Below are 17,392 nucleotides of genomic sequence, written 5' to 3'. Positions count from 1 at the left end.
TTTCCATCCTCCTCTACTGAGATATACAGGACTCGAAAGCTTCACGTTGCATTCTTGGCAGGCTGAGAGAGCTATATAACGGCCAAGTCTGCACTCTGCCGTGTAACCCCCTTGCAAATGGATGGGAAAGACACAGCACTCGTCGAAACTGTCTTTCCTGAGACCCCTAGAATTACTAATACCAGTATCGCGGGTCCCTCGTACGAGCTTGAAAACATTTTGCCTATTGAAACACTCTATAGGCTATTGTTAGTAACTTCAAGTCCTTAGCCTCACGACCATCAGAGCCTCAGGCCACATTTACCACATGACAGCTATCTTCTTTACCACGCATAGACTTTTTACTATACGCAAACATTGAAATAGCTAGCCCAAGCCAAGAGTTTATCATGGAATCTAGTCGGGGTCCTTCACCAGCCAGATTTGAAGTCGGATGGAAATCAGTAAATCACAATGATATACCCAAAACCTCCAACCGCGAGATAGCACTCACAGAGCAACCAGCAGCATCTTCGACAGCTCCAAGCAAATTATCCGTACTACAAGCGGTGCGAAAATGGCCGAAAATCTCAGCGTGGTGTCTGGCCGTGAGCACTGGGGTTATTCTTGGGGGGTTCGATGTCAGTATCATCTCCTCAGTGGCATCTCTGCCCGAATTCCAGTCAGTCCTCCGTTCCCACTATCAAATAATTTCTGGTTTTAATACAAGGTTTTCTAAGGTACAAATTTGGTCGGAAATATGACGATCGTTACATTATTCCGGCACTGTGGCTGGGTCTCTGGTAAGCAACTTCTGATGCCTATATTCTCACCTCTCAAGCCATGTTTTGAGATTCGTCAACAGATGCTCTACCTCGAAGGAGTGTTGCTATTGTGATATTCGTCGGGGAAGAGCCTCTAAATGAATTTATTCCTGTCTAGACAAATGGAGGTGCTGATCTCGTATCTCAAAGGAATGCTTCTGTTCCAATAGGTTCCATTGTAGGCTCAGTCCTGGGTGGCCTGTTGCAGGACGCCTTTGGCCGTCGATGGTCGATTGCCGCATCAAGTGTTCTCTCTGCAATCTGCGTCGCTATTGCATTTGTTTGTGATATCCCAGATACAATTATATCACGACGCGCCATTTTCCTTGCTGCAAAATCGCTTCAGGGACTTGGCAATGGCGTAATCCTTTGTACCTGTGAGACGTATATGTCAGAAATACTTCCACCGCCTTTGCGAGGACCTGGCTTGGCACTTTTCCCGATATTCATGTTAGTCGGCCAATTGATTGGGTCAATCGTCGTTCAAGCTGCACTTGAAATTGAGGGTGCCGCAAGTTATCGAACAGCATTCGCCTCACAGTGGCCATTCACTGCGTTACCGCTCCTTGTGGCGCTTTTCCTTCCCGAGAGCCCCCCGTGGCTCATCCGCCTTCAGAAGCTAGACTACGCGCGAAAGTGTCACCAGCGACTTGACTCTTCCAAGGACGAATCTGAGCGAGAGGCTGCGTTTGAGGATTTCCATCAGACTATCCTTCTTGAACAAAAGCAGTCTGCCTTTAGTGATGCGTCGTATCGACAATGTTTTCAAAGAACCGATACAAGACGAACTATAATTATCATCTTTGCGCGGTTTATACCAATGTTTTTTGGTTTACCTCTCTTCTCAACGGCCAGTTACTTTCTTCAAACCATCAGCATGTCAGCTTCCAGAAGCATCATGTTTATTCTCATTGGAGTCATCCTCGGCTTGGTATCGAATATCTCAAGTTTCTGGACGCTCACTGCCTTCGGCAGGCGAACTCTCCTGCTCGTGTCTCTGAGTATTGCTACGATTCTGTGGCTCACCATTGGCATTGCAGGCTGTTTTACGGGCGATGCAAGGACTTGGTACGTCGCCCTAGGTATGATGGCGACCCTCATCACTGTCGGTCTCGGGGCTTGGCCAGCATCTCATGTTGTTGCTGCGGAAACTTCTTCTCTCCGTCTTCGCGCAAGAGCGCAGGGAATCGGCGGCGTGGCATCCAATGTAGCAAATGGTATCTTCAGCATTTTCCTGCCATATATTTATAACCCAGACCAGGGCAATCTTGGTGCCCGCGTTGGATTCGTTTTTTCTGCGTTTTGCGCTATCTCTGTTCTCTTCACATGGCAATACATCCCAGAATTGAAAGACAGGACCAATTCAGAGATCGACAGAATGTTTGAGGAGAGGTTGCCAACAAGAGACTTCAAGAAGTGGTCTGAAAATACTCCACGCCATATCACGCCATGATTGATATGCCGGCGGAACGCCATACATGGTCAAGGTCACTCTGTAGGAGCAAGTGTTTTACGCATAGTAAAGCATATGTCGTTAATGATATAGTGTGTAAATCAGCTCTTACATATGTTCTCTTAATTGAAATGTTGTCGGTCCTATAATACTCCGTAAATTGGTACCTTGAGGAGCTTGCTCACTGCAGCGAAGATGGCCGATCACAGTCCTGCACTATACAAGTATTTTGCTTCCTGTCGGCACAAAATACGAAGAGGCAAATAGTTACTTAATGAGTAAGTATCCTGAGGCTAACTCGTAATGTCCAACATCATGCTCCTGATTGTCATTTCCAATGTACCGACTTCCTCCTTCGGTCCCGCGTCTTCTCCCGACCTTTCAGAGCCGAGACACCTGGGGTCTTTGCGATAATACCCGGCACCGAGTTGGGCTTTCGAAGCAGATCTTCCAGCCGCCACTCCCAACGTGCCTTTTCCACGACATCACCACTCTTGCGCAACTGAGCGCGCCAACCCTCAACCCAAAACCAGGCCTGACTAAATTCACCTTTGACAATCAGTGTTGCTTGGGCACTGTCTGGCGATCTTGTACGCGTGCTCTGACGATCATCGTCCATCGTCTCCACATGTTCAATATTGACCACCTCAGTTACATTCATCACGGATGCAGCTCCGGTGCTGTCCGAGTGTGGTCAATTCATGTCTCCGCTTTCAAACCCGCTCTGCAGCAGTGAAGTCTTCTCATCAGGAGACTTTATTTCACTGTAATTAGCAGAGAAATGTCGACTGCGATCGCCCTTAGTGTCAATACTTCCAACAGAGTTGCGCTTCGCAGGAATAGTATAAAGCGCTTCCGATTGTGGACGTGAGGGCATGGAAACCCCTCGTGGGCTACCTCTAGCTGATGTTGTATGCTTCGAATTGAGGTTTTGGTTTTCGAAGATATTACGCATCTTTTGGAAGACTGAGCTCGGTGATGATTTCGTGGGAGTATACCAGTCAGTGCTATCTCCCGAGTCGCGCAAGTTCTGTCCACCAAGATCATTGGGATCAGCCGCTCTAGGATCATAACTGATCGAATCATAGTCTGTGATCTGGCTATCTGTTCGTGACCTGTTCGTCGAAGCAGTGACGCCAGAGGGATAGTGGGCTTTACTTGTGCCTGGTGAGTGGGTCTGTGAAGATGGCGATGATGATAGTGTTGTCTGGCTGTAGAGTGACATGGGAATGGAATCATTTCGAATATGCCAAGGAATGTTTGTAACGTCCCGAGGTTCAAGTTCGACGCTGTGATTATCGCGAGACTGTGAGGGCGGAGGTGTATAAGGTCGTTCAGGGTTATGCCTGCTATAAGCTAAGCCTTTGCCAGCAACCAGGGACAAATCCTGCCTCGATGTCGGGAGGTCATCCTCTTCCATATTTTTTATTTGAGGATCTCGACTGCGTGTGTTCCCCCCTGAGGGCGTCTCAAGCTGAGCACAGTCTTCTTGCCCCTGGCTGAGGCCTCCAGTATTTGCTGATACACTGCTCGGAAGTGTCTCACTCCAGTTCTGGGATGATTCATTGATAACATGTTTTGATGACCACGGACTCTGCATGCTTGTAGACAATGAATCTTCTCTCTTTGAATCATATTCTTCGCTCTGCCAACTGGTGTCATGGTCATTCGCAGATAATTCACCAGTTTTGGAACCATCTTCCAACATCCGGTCAGTGTAGCTCGAGATCCCATCACTGTCATCTTCGAAGAGATAGTCCTGTCCCTGTACAGTTGCAGTGTTTAGAGGTGATAGGCCTTGATGCAGATTACTACTGATGTTCTCTGTGCTGAGCGTAATTGGGCATCCAACTACGTCGAGTCTATTCCTGGTATCGTCAGCTGAGTTCTTTGACTCATCAGACATCACCAACCCATGGCTCAGCTGCTCCCGGATTTGGGTCTCCCTGGGCTCAATATCTTCCATGGTTCCCGGGGCACGGTCTTTGTGTTCGTATTTGTTTCCAAGGGGCTCTGTAATGGACTCTGTTTGATCAGCTCTCTCGGCGGCGATGAGCTCGAAGGAGTCTTGAGCGGCATCTTCCCCGATTCCTGTGTGAACGGCTCTGTCCTCATGACTGATACCGATGCTATTGACAGAACCGGGGTCGCCTTCAACGTTTTCGTTCCTTTCAGACGGCTGCTCTTGTTGAATTCCATTAAGGTCTTCAGGAATGACACTTGTGCCACGAAAGGACTGGTCACGATCTAAGCAGTCCTCAACTCCGTCCCGAGATTTAGGCTGCACCTCAGTTTGAAGCGTCGAGCTTGTTGTCGGACTTTGGACTTCAAGTCCACCATTTTCGCCCTTTCGCTCGCAATTATTACCTTGGTCATTGGTCTTCATTAATGGAACATTCCCTTCCTCATTGTCTGTACCACTCCCTGTAAGCCCATCTTCATTCTGTGATTGCGCATGATCAAATGTTTCCACCGAATCTTCCGCTTCAACGACTTCAATTCCATGTAGCTGCTTATCACAGACTTCATTTTCATTAGTCACCATCGCCGGTTCATTTGTGCCTAGGGGTCTTGGGCTGGCACTTTTTGTGGCTTGAGTTTGCTTATCAGGGTTATCGGTCAAGGCTTGTATCTGTTCAACCTGAGCAATCATCCCGCCGTGGTTGTAGGAGTGTCCTTGTACAGTTTCCAAAGTCTTGAATGGTGCGTGCTGACTTATTAGCACTGCGTCATCACCAGGACTAGGAGTTTGGCGAGAGTCGAGGCTCAAGAGTCCAGTTGAATAGGGGGAGTCGATGTTCTCCGCTGGTGTGTTTGGTATGAGATATGGGCTTTTGGCGCCCTTGGGCAATGAGCCCCTTTTATCCGCCAAGTCGACCTCGATTTGCGGCGACGTCGGAGGCGTCGTGCCTACTAGGCCCATACTGGTACGAGCAGGCTGCTCAGCAAATGAGGAAGATTGATCGATGAAGTTATTGGACGTGTTGAGGCCGGTGCCTGGAGAATCCTGAAGTGGAAATTCAGTTGATTCTGGGTCTATACCATGGGTTATTGTGCCTGGGATGGGCTGGTGTCCATTCATTTCAAGGTGAGGAAAGTCAGATCCTTCTTGCTCTTCAGACCGTGGGGAAAGTTGGATCACCTCTGGCCCTGTCGCAAAGTGTCCGATACCAATTTGCGATGGCTGAGACGACACGCTTGAATCTCGATTAGATGAACTGGAAGTGTTGCTCCTGTGAGCATAAAAAACCCGTGCATCAACGTCACTCGGACCAAGTGTTTCCTCATGTACAGTCCCCGGGCCACATGCTTGCGAATCAACCGCAACACCAATAGTCGACGAAACATTTCCTGAGATAGTCTCATGATCTGCCACCGCTATATCGGGTTGTTGTATTTCGTCATGTCCTGGGCTTCGTGGCGTCGATGATGCCCGCGTCTGAGATGTGACTTCCGCTGGTGACTTCGCCGGCTCGTCTGCCAAGTTGCTGCTGGGAACTCCTTTCTCTAGCTTTTGGCCTTCCTCTATCTCCTCATCACATCCTACTGACATGGCGCTTTGGAATCTTGAGGAATCATTGCCCCTACCCGGAATGCTAGTGTCTGACCGGAAAACAGCAGAAAATTCTGACTCTTGTGGCCGTCCTTGGTCGGCGGAGATGTGATGGGGCTCTTCATAGACAGGAGATGTTCTTTCATTTCCGTCCTGATGATCTAGCGCCTGAATGGACAGCCCTGCAACTACTGGCTCGTTTGGCTTGGCAGGAATGTCTGCGATCAAAGCCCGCCGTTGTATGTCCTTTGCTTCCAACGTATCAATCAAACGATCCACTTTTTTTTCATACAATGGTCCCGATGTATTAGACTCGCATTTTACCTTTGTAAATAATGGCGCGTCTTGGAGATAACTATGAGGGTTAACTCTTATTCCTTCACATATTTGCGCTTCAGGCCTTGGGGCTTGAGCGGTGACTGTGCTACATGCCTTGCCCACTGGCTCGCCAGGAAGTGGCATGTTGAGATCGTTCATGTTATGGAGGGGTTCGTTGTCCATAAGCACCTTGGCAGGGCTCAGAGGGCTATCACTAGGCCGTTCTTTAGCCTTTGTCGAGATAAGTGTTTGTGTCTTACTTGCTGTGGCGGCGGCGGTAGCGACAACACTTGACTGCGTTCTAGCTCTACGGCGCGGAGCAGGAGGAAATGGTGTCGACAAATGTTCGTCGATTAAGCGGTTGATCTCCTGTGAGTAGGGTCAATGTCTGGTAAACCGCTTTGTGGCTTGTTGCAGCACGTTCACGAACCTTTCGCTTCCCTTCGAGCTCTGTTAATATTTTACGGCCCTCTTCAAGTTTTAGGCGTGCTTCTTCCTCGACATGGTCCATCATCCCGTCGGTCTTATCATCAATGCGTTTCCTCTCTTCTTCCAGCAAACGCTGCCTAGCACTGTCCTCCACCTCGTTTTTACCAGCAAGTTCTTCATCTTCTTTCCGCCGCTTAGCCTCGCGTTCCTCGTCTTCCTTGCGTCTTCTCTCAGCAATTGCATCACGCTCATCCTGACGCTTACGAGTGAGGACATCAGCTTCTGACTGAAAAGATGAGAGTAGTGCCGCAATATTGGAGGCTCGTTCATGCTCAAGGCCATCGAGAATAACATCGTGTTCAGCATTGTTGATATCTGCGATGGTTGCCTGGATGGTCGAGAGTGTCTCGTGCATCTGTTGCACGAGGGCGGAAACGTCAACCATCGCAACTTGTTTCTAAAAACCTCCCGATTTTTCGTGCTTGTGAGGAAGTACAGGGTGAGTCCCAAACACTGAAATCGACAAAAAATGGCAGCCAACCATGCGATTTGACTACTTTACAACAGATCAGAATACAAGGAGGGGTCTGGAGGGATGAGAGCCTAGGAAATCATAGAAAATTAAACAACCTTGCCAATGACAGGAGTCGTGAGAGCGGGTGGACTGCATGCGAAGAACCGTGATACACACCGTGGTTGGCCTGTCTGATGAGCCTCCTTTCATGCAATCCAGGTTGTTAGTCAGGGATCAAAGACGATCACGGCATGCATAACCGCGAACTCTGTCACTTATTTGCCCTATAAAACACGAACCATAGACAGGTCACACTCAATCATGATCACAGAGAAATGCCGAGGCAGAACCATGAGACAATCAGTCTCCTTCCTGCCACCAAGTATGGAGCATCTCGAACCACGGCTCACAACCAGACATGGGTTCTTGCGAGGGTAGAGAATCATTGAGTCCAAAGCCTTCGAAGCGAGAAATGTCCACAAAGACGATACTTTGTGTTCTATTGGATAGAATGGAGGCGCCGAAAGGTACAGGGCAACTGGAGCGGCATTCAGGGCCCAGTTTTAATGCATGAAATGGAACGAACTGAGACTTCAAAGTGGCGTTTCAAATGTTACTGGGTCCAATGCAGCCATGGTATTGCATGAGCTGCATCAGCAAGCGGGATATTCATAAGTTTGATATGTTAATATGCGGATGTGGGACGTCAAGGCCGCCTTTACTTATGACATGCCTCCAAAATGAATGGAAGAAAAGAGTTTTGTAGAAATATAGCGTGTGTTGCTGTCATTGTTGTTAGATTGTCAGGGACCTCGGTTCTTATTGCTGTGGAAGTTTGTCCTGTCAGAATAGACTACAAGTGATTACTAGGCATAAAAAGAGGCTTATTGATTGAGAACATTTTTCCTGTGTTAAATTGGTTATTATAGAGAGAGACAATAGTATTATATCTTCTTGTGTATTTTATAGTGTATTGTATAGAACGATCTGAGTCAAATCCGATCAAAGAATCTAGTACTTGATATTTTCTAGATTTCTATCAGCTATAAAGTAATTAAAATCGATCAAGGCTATGAACAATATCCGGGTTAGAGTTGTCTACGGTGGTTGTGGCCAGAAAGACAATCATCGCATTGACACACCAGTGTCCGAGTCTAACCATACTAGATTATATGTACTTGAATATCTTTCAAAAAAGGCAAACTGGACGCTCTGAGGTGATGGTGACAAGCTCTCACAGCACTGTCAAAAGAGAAAACTCGAGTTACAAGGAGGAACGCTGAGAGTCGCCATCATCTAGTGACACATGCTTGAAGAAATCTTGCGGCCCGTAGCGATCAGCATGTGGCCCGCAAATACAGCTCAACCGCTTCCTTCTTCTGATCTGGCAGATAAGACTCTATATCCGCTTCGTAGTCGTTCCCTTGCCAGCTCTCGCGCTTCGCCGTCTGTACGACTCGCGGTAGTTGACACGTTCGAAGAAGCCCAGCCCGATGACGGCGAGTCCCACCACCAGCCAGACACCGGTGACGACGAGGCCCACGGGGAAGATAAGGAACTGCACGCCAGGAAGCACAAAAGCTACGGTGCCATTTTGTAGTTGGGAAACGATGGCATCGACAGCAGCTTGAGCCTTAGCGGTATCAGACAAGAAGACCTCTTGCGAGAAAACACCAGCCACGAAGACAGCTTCGTTGGAAGACACGTTTGTGCTCACGGACTGGCCAGCCGAGTTGACGCCAGACAGTGTGATGGTAGGCATGACGAGTGCTTGAAGCTCAGCCCTGGAAGAGGTCACGTTAGCTCGACAATCCATGGAGTAGTCGGTGGTGGATTTGATGCCGAGGGTGCTGCTGGCAGCCGCAGCAGGCGCAACTCACATGGTCATGGACTGGGACATTCTGTCCTTGTCAATCTCTCCAACAAATAGATAAGTTTGCAGCAGCTTGAGATTTTGGTTTGTTGTAGTACTCGCTTGTCGCTTGACTGGAGTAATCACCTTCTTTGCTGCGGTGTTCGCTGATACAGGGCTAACGCTGGCGCCATGATAGGCGAGGCCGACCTGAATGTTCTGCGGAGGGATACCGGTGAACTGGTCCGTAGGCTCGGACAGCCGGTACAGCCTCAGATCGGCCTCAAAGGTTCCGGTAGCATTGTTGAGGGCGGGCAGGTTATAGCAAACGCAGGTGCCGGAGGGGTTGGAAGCCTGGGGCAGCGCGGATAAGGCGTTGTTGCATGCGGTGGTCGCCTCCTCGTCCCACGCGGTCATGTTGATGGTGCCGTCCTGGTTAAGAACAACATTGGAGGACTGGCGGGCAAAGATGACCCGGGTGTCTGCTGCCTCCATCTTCTGTCGCTCAACGGCAACGGGCGAGCGGCCAGCGAGGGCCATGTCTGCCCCGAAATCCCCTACACTGGCGTGTGCTCTGCCGAGGAGCAGGGACGCGGCAGCGGCGGTAGCGATTGTGGTGGAATGCCAGAGCATCTTGATTTTCTTGGTTGTCCTGCCTGCCTGGTGGTCTCTTTTACAGCAAATGGGTGGACGAGGGTTCGGATTGTCGAGACTATTTCTTTCACTACGGCCTGGCGAGAATTGTCCGGCCGGCGGTTCAGATTGTCAGGCGCACTCAGAAACACACAAGGTATATCGTCGAATTGAGCGGCTTCGTATGTGCGAAAGAAGAATATAGGGGGACCTGCCCGGCGACTGGCTGGAGACGGTGATCGGGCGGCGCTGATGGAGGAGGCTCCGTATCGCAAGCCTACTAAGCGACACCGCGCGATTGCGTTGCGATGCTCAACGAGTCGAGTCGAGTCAGGTCGGGTCACCAACGTAGAACGGATGGCGAATCGGTGGAAGAATAGATGGGTCAAGCAAAGAAAGCGAAATCGAGAAATGAACGTGGATGTGGAATGAATTGAGGAGATTGACGAGCAATGGCGATCAAAACCCCTATGCAATCAATGCAATCAACGCTGTCAATGTAAATGCAGGACAAGCGATAGCAATCGGACCATAGAAAATTAAAAATAAATCTAGGCGGCGATAAGGTGCGTGAAACAAGGCAGACCCAGCAGCAGCATCAACGACAGAGGAAGAGAAAGAGAGACTGAGGTAAAGAGAGTCAGTCAGTCGATGGATACAATTCAGTCACGAAAGGGGAAGAGTCGCAGATGGTGTTTCATGTGCTTCTCATGCCCCTGTCCAGGCACCTCCCCACCTGATTGATGTTCTAAGTACTGTACCTGTTTCCGCCCCCCCAACGACAGTCTGGCTACCTTCTATCGCGTAGAAGTTGACATTCGAATTCTTCAGGATTACTTTCTTCGAAGCTCGTCTATCCATCAACTTATACGCGATATAGATTTCAGCTACTGAAATAACTGCAACAAATTCATTACTGAATCCTGTCGAAAAAGCAATCAATTACCTATGAGAATGGGTCAGTCGGTCATTGTGTCAGACCAGCGTCTCAGGTTTCAGATTGTGTGGGGCGTGGTGCGATGGACCTTACCATGGCACGGCTAGGTGTTGGAGGATCAGAACTCCAACAAACGAGAAATTTCAAGTAAGTAATACATCAATGATTTCCAGATTGCCAACTCCAAGAGGCGTTTCGAAATCATCGAGAAATAACTTCCGCAACAGTAGGGTACGCGCAAGTCTCTATCCGTGGGCCAGCACGTTTTCTGTGTCATTGCCCAGTGTGCGTGTATTACTTGCTACGCCTACCGTCGACTGCAAGTCTGCTAGTACCATCGTGCCAATGAGTTATTTAAATTGTGCAGAAGTGATAAAGGCTGGGAAGCATTGGCACATCAGATCTCAGGAGGTCTCTGAGACTTGTCGCAGATGATGTCACATGAAATGTATGAGTGCAACTCGCTGTCACACTGCAACTTTGACAGCGCTCAAGGCGCTGCACTGATCGTGCCGAGAACATCGTTCCTGTAGGGTTGCTTCACTTGCAGCGTGTTTCAGCCACGCCAAGGTGGTCCAACTCAATGAAGTGTTACCATCGGGTTAATCGCGCGGTAGCCTCCCGCATTCTAGTCCATCTGCTCAAATCACAGTGTCCGGATGCGTGGAAGTTAACATTGACTATCGTATATGTTTTGGCCTACAAAACCTACCATAAGCGCACATATAAGTTCTATAAACAGCTCACTCCAACTCAACGGCTATCCGTTCCCAGTTGGGCTTTCACGACAGGCATTCATAACGACGCCTCCTGGTTCATTTGATCCATTTGATACTCGGTTATATATAAAAACCACACGATGACTGTTTTGAGAGGACTGGAAATATTTATCTTGATAGTTATCTACAGTGCCTCGTAAGGATAATTAACTATAGTCTTCTAATTGTCCTAACTCTTCAAACTCACTCTCTTGATAATGGTGCGGTCCTAGGCGTAAGCCTCAGACTCAATTACTGAGGTTGTGTCTACCAGACCAGGGATCATAGCCAGAGAATCTCAATGCCATTGTATTGGTTCGAGAAGAACAAACAATTGCAGCTACCGATATAGGCTTTTGTCCAGTCATTTCTAAGATCCAAGTGTCACATATTCGAATGCTATCTAGGAGTTTTATATATCAATGCTTGCACGTTGAACAATTCCCCCAGTAGAAGCTCTCAACGCAAATATTGGGTCTTCTGGCACCTGGATAAGTAATTTGCAGGACCAAACTGAAGACAGAATCACGCGTCGATGATTTTTCATAATACCGTGCAGTGGGTTGGTTCACATCGTTGTCATTCAGAGCAGAATCATTGCTCGCGGTTGTGCTTTTCCGTATCAAGTGGGGAACGAGCCCTAACTCCCCAAACTACGGCATGATGGCATGTGCTCAAAACCAACCCCATGGGGATCAAATGCGGGGATAAGCTTATCAATATTGCAGATCGTTTGTCTTAACGGATGTCCGGACATTTAGGATGCTCGGAAACCCGGGGGCTTTTTGGCCAGACACACGCATATGCAGACAGGGACTCACGGAACCAGCACATGAAGCTTTTAAAAAACGCAATGCTCGCCGTTGACAGGGCTCGTACGTGAATACTCATAACTACAATTCCACTTGGCTTTCACAGGCTTAGCAATAATGGATCAGGCATGGACAAAGAGTCTGGTTGAAAGTTCCACACGGGCAGGCATTCTCCTTTCTTTGGGAGCTATCGCCTATTTTTTGGTTATTTCAACGTATCGACTATGGTTCCATCCTTTAGCAAAATTTCCAGGACCAATTCCGAACCGCATTTCTTGGGTGAGTTGAGTCGTCTTCCTTGTGCCAGAGATTGGCCAACATTCGTAGCTTCCTGGCGTGATCTGGACACTTCAGGGACGCATGCCCATGCAAACGCGCAGGTTGCATGACAAGTTTGGCCCTGTAGTGCGCCTCTCGCCCAACGAATTAGCTTTCAACACAGTCCAGGCTTTCCAGGATATTTACGGGCACAAGCCTGGCCGACTGGACCTCGAGAAAGATCCCATCCATGTTGGATCTGTTGATCCCGTGCCCGGCGTCTCTACAATCTCTATGGCGGACCGCGACAATCAGTGAGTTGGCTCCTAAACTTCGTAACTGCATTCAAACTATGTTGGAAATCTTTAAGGAAGCCATTTCCCTGGCCAAGAATTTGTCCTTCGAAGACAAGATAATAAGTCTTGGATCCCTTCTTTTTGCCTCCATATTAGGCGTTCTTGACCCGACGTGGCTAACACTCTGAAAATAGCGCACGACAACGAAAGGCACTCTCCCACGGCTTCTCCAAGTAAGCAACCCTTGAAGTTCATCTCTACCCAACATGACCATATTGCAAGAAATAAAGGCACGGTCTATGAATGGAACCTTACCTCAGCGACATGTCTAGGCAGTCATTTTTTGGCGCTTTCGGTACCATTGAACCGCAATCGCTGACTTCAAATAACGTTAGAAAAGCACTTTGGGAGCAGGAAGGCATCGTCCAGTCTTTCGTGGACATGTTTATAGACAAACTACATGAGTATGCCTCGACTAGTGAAGTATTCGATATTGTACGATGGTACAATTTTCTCACCTTTGACATCATTGGCGATCTAAGCTTCGGAGAATCTTTTGGATGCTTACAGAATGGGGATTTCCATTTTTGGATCACCCTGATATTCAATGCTGTCAAAGCCGGGGCGATCGAACAAGCCAGCAGACGATTTGCCACCCCTGGTAGTTGGCTACAGAAGAAAATTCAAGCGATATGTCAGGGCCAACTAAGCAAGCAACGAGCGGATCATTTGTCTTACAGTAGAGAGAAGGTTATGCGGTAGGATCTAACTTGTGATTACATTTCAGTGTCGAACACTGATGGACAATAGGCGATTGGGTGATTCTAAAAGTGACCGAAAGGATTTCTTTTACTACATCTTGAAACAGGGCGAACACTACGATCTATCACAGGACGAGGTCATAGTAAATGCCGCACTCTTCATGTGCGAATTCTCCATGCCTTTAGTGTGTTTGTGTCTAATATCGGATAGTGTTGCGGGAAGTGAGACCACGGCAAGCGCACTTTCTGCACTGACTAATTTCCTACTTCGCCATCCTCATTGTTATACCAAGCTAAAAAACGAAGTCCGCTCTAAATTCAATTCCGAAGAAGAGATTACTCTTTCTGCCATGGAAGATCTGCCATATATGAACGCCTGCCTGGAGGAGACCATGCGCATGTTCCCGCCTGCCCCGATAGGCTTTCTGAGAACTATACAAGAACAAGGCGACGTGATTGATGGGCACAAACTTCCGGGAGGCGTGAGTAATGAGATATGTTCAACTTATGGTCATGTCAGGAAAGCTAATATCTGGGAGACGGCCGTGTCGGTCAGCACCTGGTGCGCAAGTCACAGCAGCTACAATTTTAAAGACCCAGATAACTTTGTTCCGGAACGCTGGCTGGGTGATCCTCAGTACCATTCCGACAAGAAGTTAGCAAGTCGGCCGTTTTCATTAGGACCTCGGGGATGCATTGGTAAAGAGTACGTTCCCTCAGACTGCTGATTGCGAGAGTCTCCTTTGATAATGTAATAGTCTCTCATATGTGGAACAACGGTTGACTATTGCCCGCATGGTATGGAACTTCGACCTAGTCAACTCCGACGATGCACACGAGTGGACAACAGAAGGCAACATGAAGAACAGTGAGCAACTTTTGGAGTTCACCTCTTAGCAATTTTTGGAATCAAGGAGACATAGACACCGTCCCAATGTGAACGGTTACTCCCAAGACACCTCTTTTCAAGACTTTCCCTGCTCTATCGCTGTCCTTATTAGGCAATGACTGACTGCAGATATTGTAGTGAAAGCGTTCAGCACATGGCAGAAGCCAGGCCTAAATGTAATTATCACGGACCGCCGGATGCCTGGTAGCAAGTATTGGTCGAAAGAGCAGAATTTGGCACACTAAATACGGGTATAATATACTGGTGAAGTGTCTAATTGTCCCTTTGAGGCTGGGAATACGTGTGAGATCGATTAGGAATATGTCTTTTAATGTAATCTTTCCGCTCTTGCGGGCCCATGACGCGCCAAACGACGCAGGTATATGATATGGCATGTCGAGTAGCAATGTCCTGTTTCATGTTGTGGTTGGTGTGTTGCATTCAGCTTTCGAGTTATTCTCCACTGCAAGGAAGACAGATTCAAGACGAAATCACGCGTTAGTCAGCTTTATCTTCAACTGCATATGAGAATCATCCATATCAGCCATATATCCTTGCGACTGCATTGTCGAACGGACGATTGAGTGGTGATGTCAAAAAAAACCACGGAGCGCGATTCCGACTAACTTCTGGCGAAGTCCGCTTCGACTCGAGCTGCAACATCCGCATCGAGCAGTACCCTAATCGCCAACAATGCCAGGGCTTTACCAGTTCGTACGGCAGCATTATGGGCACTAAGGGTTCCGGCTGCCTTGGCAAAGTCTTGATGGTGGACAGGAGTTCCTTGAGATGTGGCTATTCCAAAAATGCCATGAAAACTGGGAACAATATACGAGACATTTCCTACCATCATAAGTCAGTTCACCCTTTCGAGCTAGGAGGACCTTGTGTAGTGTCACTCACCCATGTCAGTCCCTGCCGCAGACGGCTCCTTGGGGTGAAACACGACCTTCTCTCCGAGAAGTGCCATCTCGTGTATATATTCCTCACAGAGTGTATCATTCACACGAAGCTCCATGTATGGCGCGTGCCTAATTCGGCCAGTTAGACGGCAATTTGACGAGGAAGCTCTCGTGACTCACGAGGTAAAGTCAACGGTGCATCTAGTCGCGTCGGCAGCACCTTTAATGCAGCTTTCTACTCTCTCGAATAGTTTGTGCACTTCTTGGATAGAGTTACTCCGTAAACCCCAGGCCATTCTCGAATAGTCCGGAATGATGTTTGGAACCTTTCCACCATCTTCTATAACGCCTTGGATCCTTTCGTAAGGTCGAATATGCTGCCGAAGCATGGAAATTGATGAGTACGCCGCCACAGCAGCGTCCAACGCGTTGATCCCGTCCCACGGTTGAGAACCTGCATGGGCATTTCTGCCGCGAAATTCAACATGGAAACGGCGGGATGCCATCGTCCTAAAACCCGCTATCCCGCTCCAGCCTGTATCGATTTGATGCAAAGGGAGAGCGTGACACATGATAGCAGCTGAAATATCCCCAGAAAAAGCACCAGCCTCGATCAGCTTTATTTTACCACCACCACCTTCCTCCGCAGGCGTGCCAAGGATGCGAATACGCCCCGCGAGCCCTGTACTAAGCAGCGCCTTTGCAGCACCAATAAACGCAGTAATTGACGCGGTGGCGATGAGATTATGGCCACATCCATGCCCGATTCCCGGCAGGGCATCATATTCTGCACAAATTATGACCAGTCGACCGCCTGAGCCTGCTTCTGCCGCGAATGCAGTATCGAGTCCATATGCATGGCGCTGAACATGGAAACCATGAGATTCAATAAAGTCCGTTAATGTTTTGTGCGCGAAGACTTCCTCGTAACATGTTTCGGGATGGGAGTGTATGGCATGGTTGAGTTTCAACAAGTTCGGGTTTATGCTGCAAACAACCGAAGCCACTATACTTCTCGCTTCATCTTCCAGGCCACCGAGAGCTTGAATATCGGCTGCATCAAGCTGGGAGGTCTCGTCTATTGTCTGCACGAGTGCTGTTGTAGACATAGCATGGATTCGTCAACGAAAGGTATAATAAAGTGGCTGCCACTTCATCTAGTGATTGTATCGAACTTGATTAAAGTCGACCACGCGAGAAATAAAGTACTGTAACGAGCCTATCATCAGCCGTAACACTTTCGGCGCAAACATATCCCAAATCCGACACAGTGAGTTGACTATTGCTTAGTTAATCTCCGCCATCGGGCACCACTGACTCAAGTGGTAAATTATTTCACACGAAAGCATCAAAGGGAGACATCTAGCTTTGTGGATACCTTGCTGATAAGCGGCTATCTCGAATAGCCGCTACCCGCCTATCTGAACGAAACCCCGACCGAGGGCCGATGTCAACCACCTTACCCAATAATCAATAAGAGAGAATATCTTGGATCAAAGAGAGAGAATTCCAGCAATGATAAAGTTCTATGATCCCGCTCGCGACTTTTTGAATGAACGAGGAGAGTAGTGTCGGGCAAACTGTGCTCCATCATTCACAATACTCGTTGTTTTGATAAACAACTCACAGAAGGATACCAGAATGGAGCAAACCAAGGATCAGGAAAGAGCTCAAGGAGCTATCAACGATAAAGTTTCAGACTCCGCCCCGATCCTCACACGGGAGGAGGACCGCAGCCTTCTTCGAATGATTGATTTGCAGTGCGTGATCACTCAGTGGTCTTGATTGCTCTGTAGTTGGCTAATTTCTATACAGTCTTGTCCCTGTAATGCTATTCTCCTACCTTTTCCAAACGCTCGACAAATCTGCCTTGAGTTTTTCAAGTATCATGGGGTTGCAAACGGACCTTCATCTTGAGGGAGAAGATTATTCCTGGGCCAGCAGTATCTACTATTTTGGTTATCTCGCATTCTCGTATCCAGCATCGTACTTGATCGTCAGGCTCCCCATTGGAAAATTGATTGCTGGTGCTTGGTAAGTATAGTCCCGCAAGGATTCCTGAGTCCATCCAATAAGAATAGAATTAACGAAATTTTTCAAAGTACGTTATGGGGAATAATTCTCTTGTGCACCGCAGGTACTTTCAACTCTGGTGGTCTTCTTGCCGCTCGATTCTTCCTGGGTGCAGCTGAGTCTGCGATCGCACCGAGTTTAGCGGTACTAG

General features: G+C 48.3%; 1 protein-coding gene across 1 annotated transcript; it reads right to left on the bottom strand.

Moving 5' to 3' along the window:
• Positions 1-8,469: 8,469 nt before the first annotated feature.
• On the bottom strand, positions 8,470-9,555 carry UCRPA7_4059 (hypothetical protein; the record flags this gene model as incomplete). Its single annotated transcript, XM_007916615.1, has 2 exons — positions 8,470-8,854; positions 8,951-9,555. The coding sequence occupies 2 exons, from the start codon at positions 9,553-9,555 to the stop codon at positions 8,470-8,472; spliced, it is 990 nt and encodes a 329-aa protein (XP_007914806.1).
• Between the last annotated feature and the right edge of the window lie 7,837 nt (positions 9,556-17,392).

Source organism: Phaeoacremonium minimum (genome assembly GCF_000392275.1).
Source record: "Phaeoacremonium minimum UCRPA7 unplaced genomic scaffold PA7_03_scaffold_323, whole genome shotgun sequence".
Lineage (NCBI taxonomy): Eukaryota > Fungi > Ascomycota > Sordariomycetes > Togniniales > Togniniaceae > Phaeoacremonium > Phaeoacremonium minimum.
Note: the sequence above shows the minus strand (reverse complement) of the source record. Positions and strands in the feature narration are given on the sequence as shown.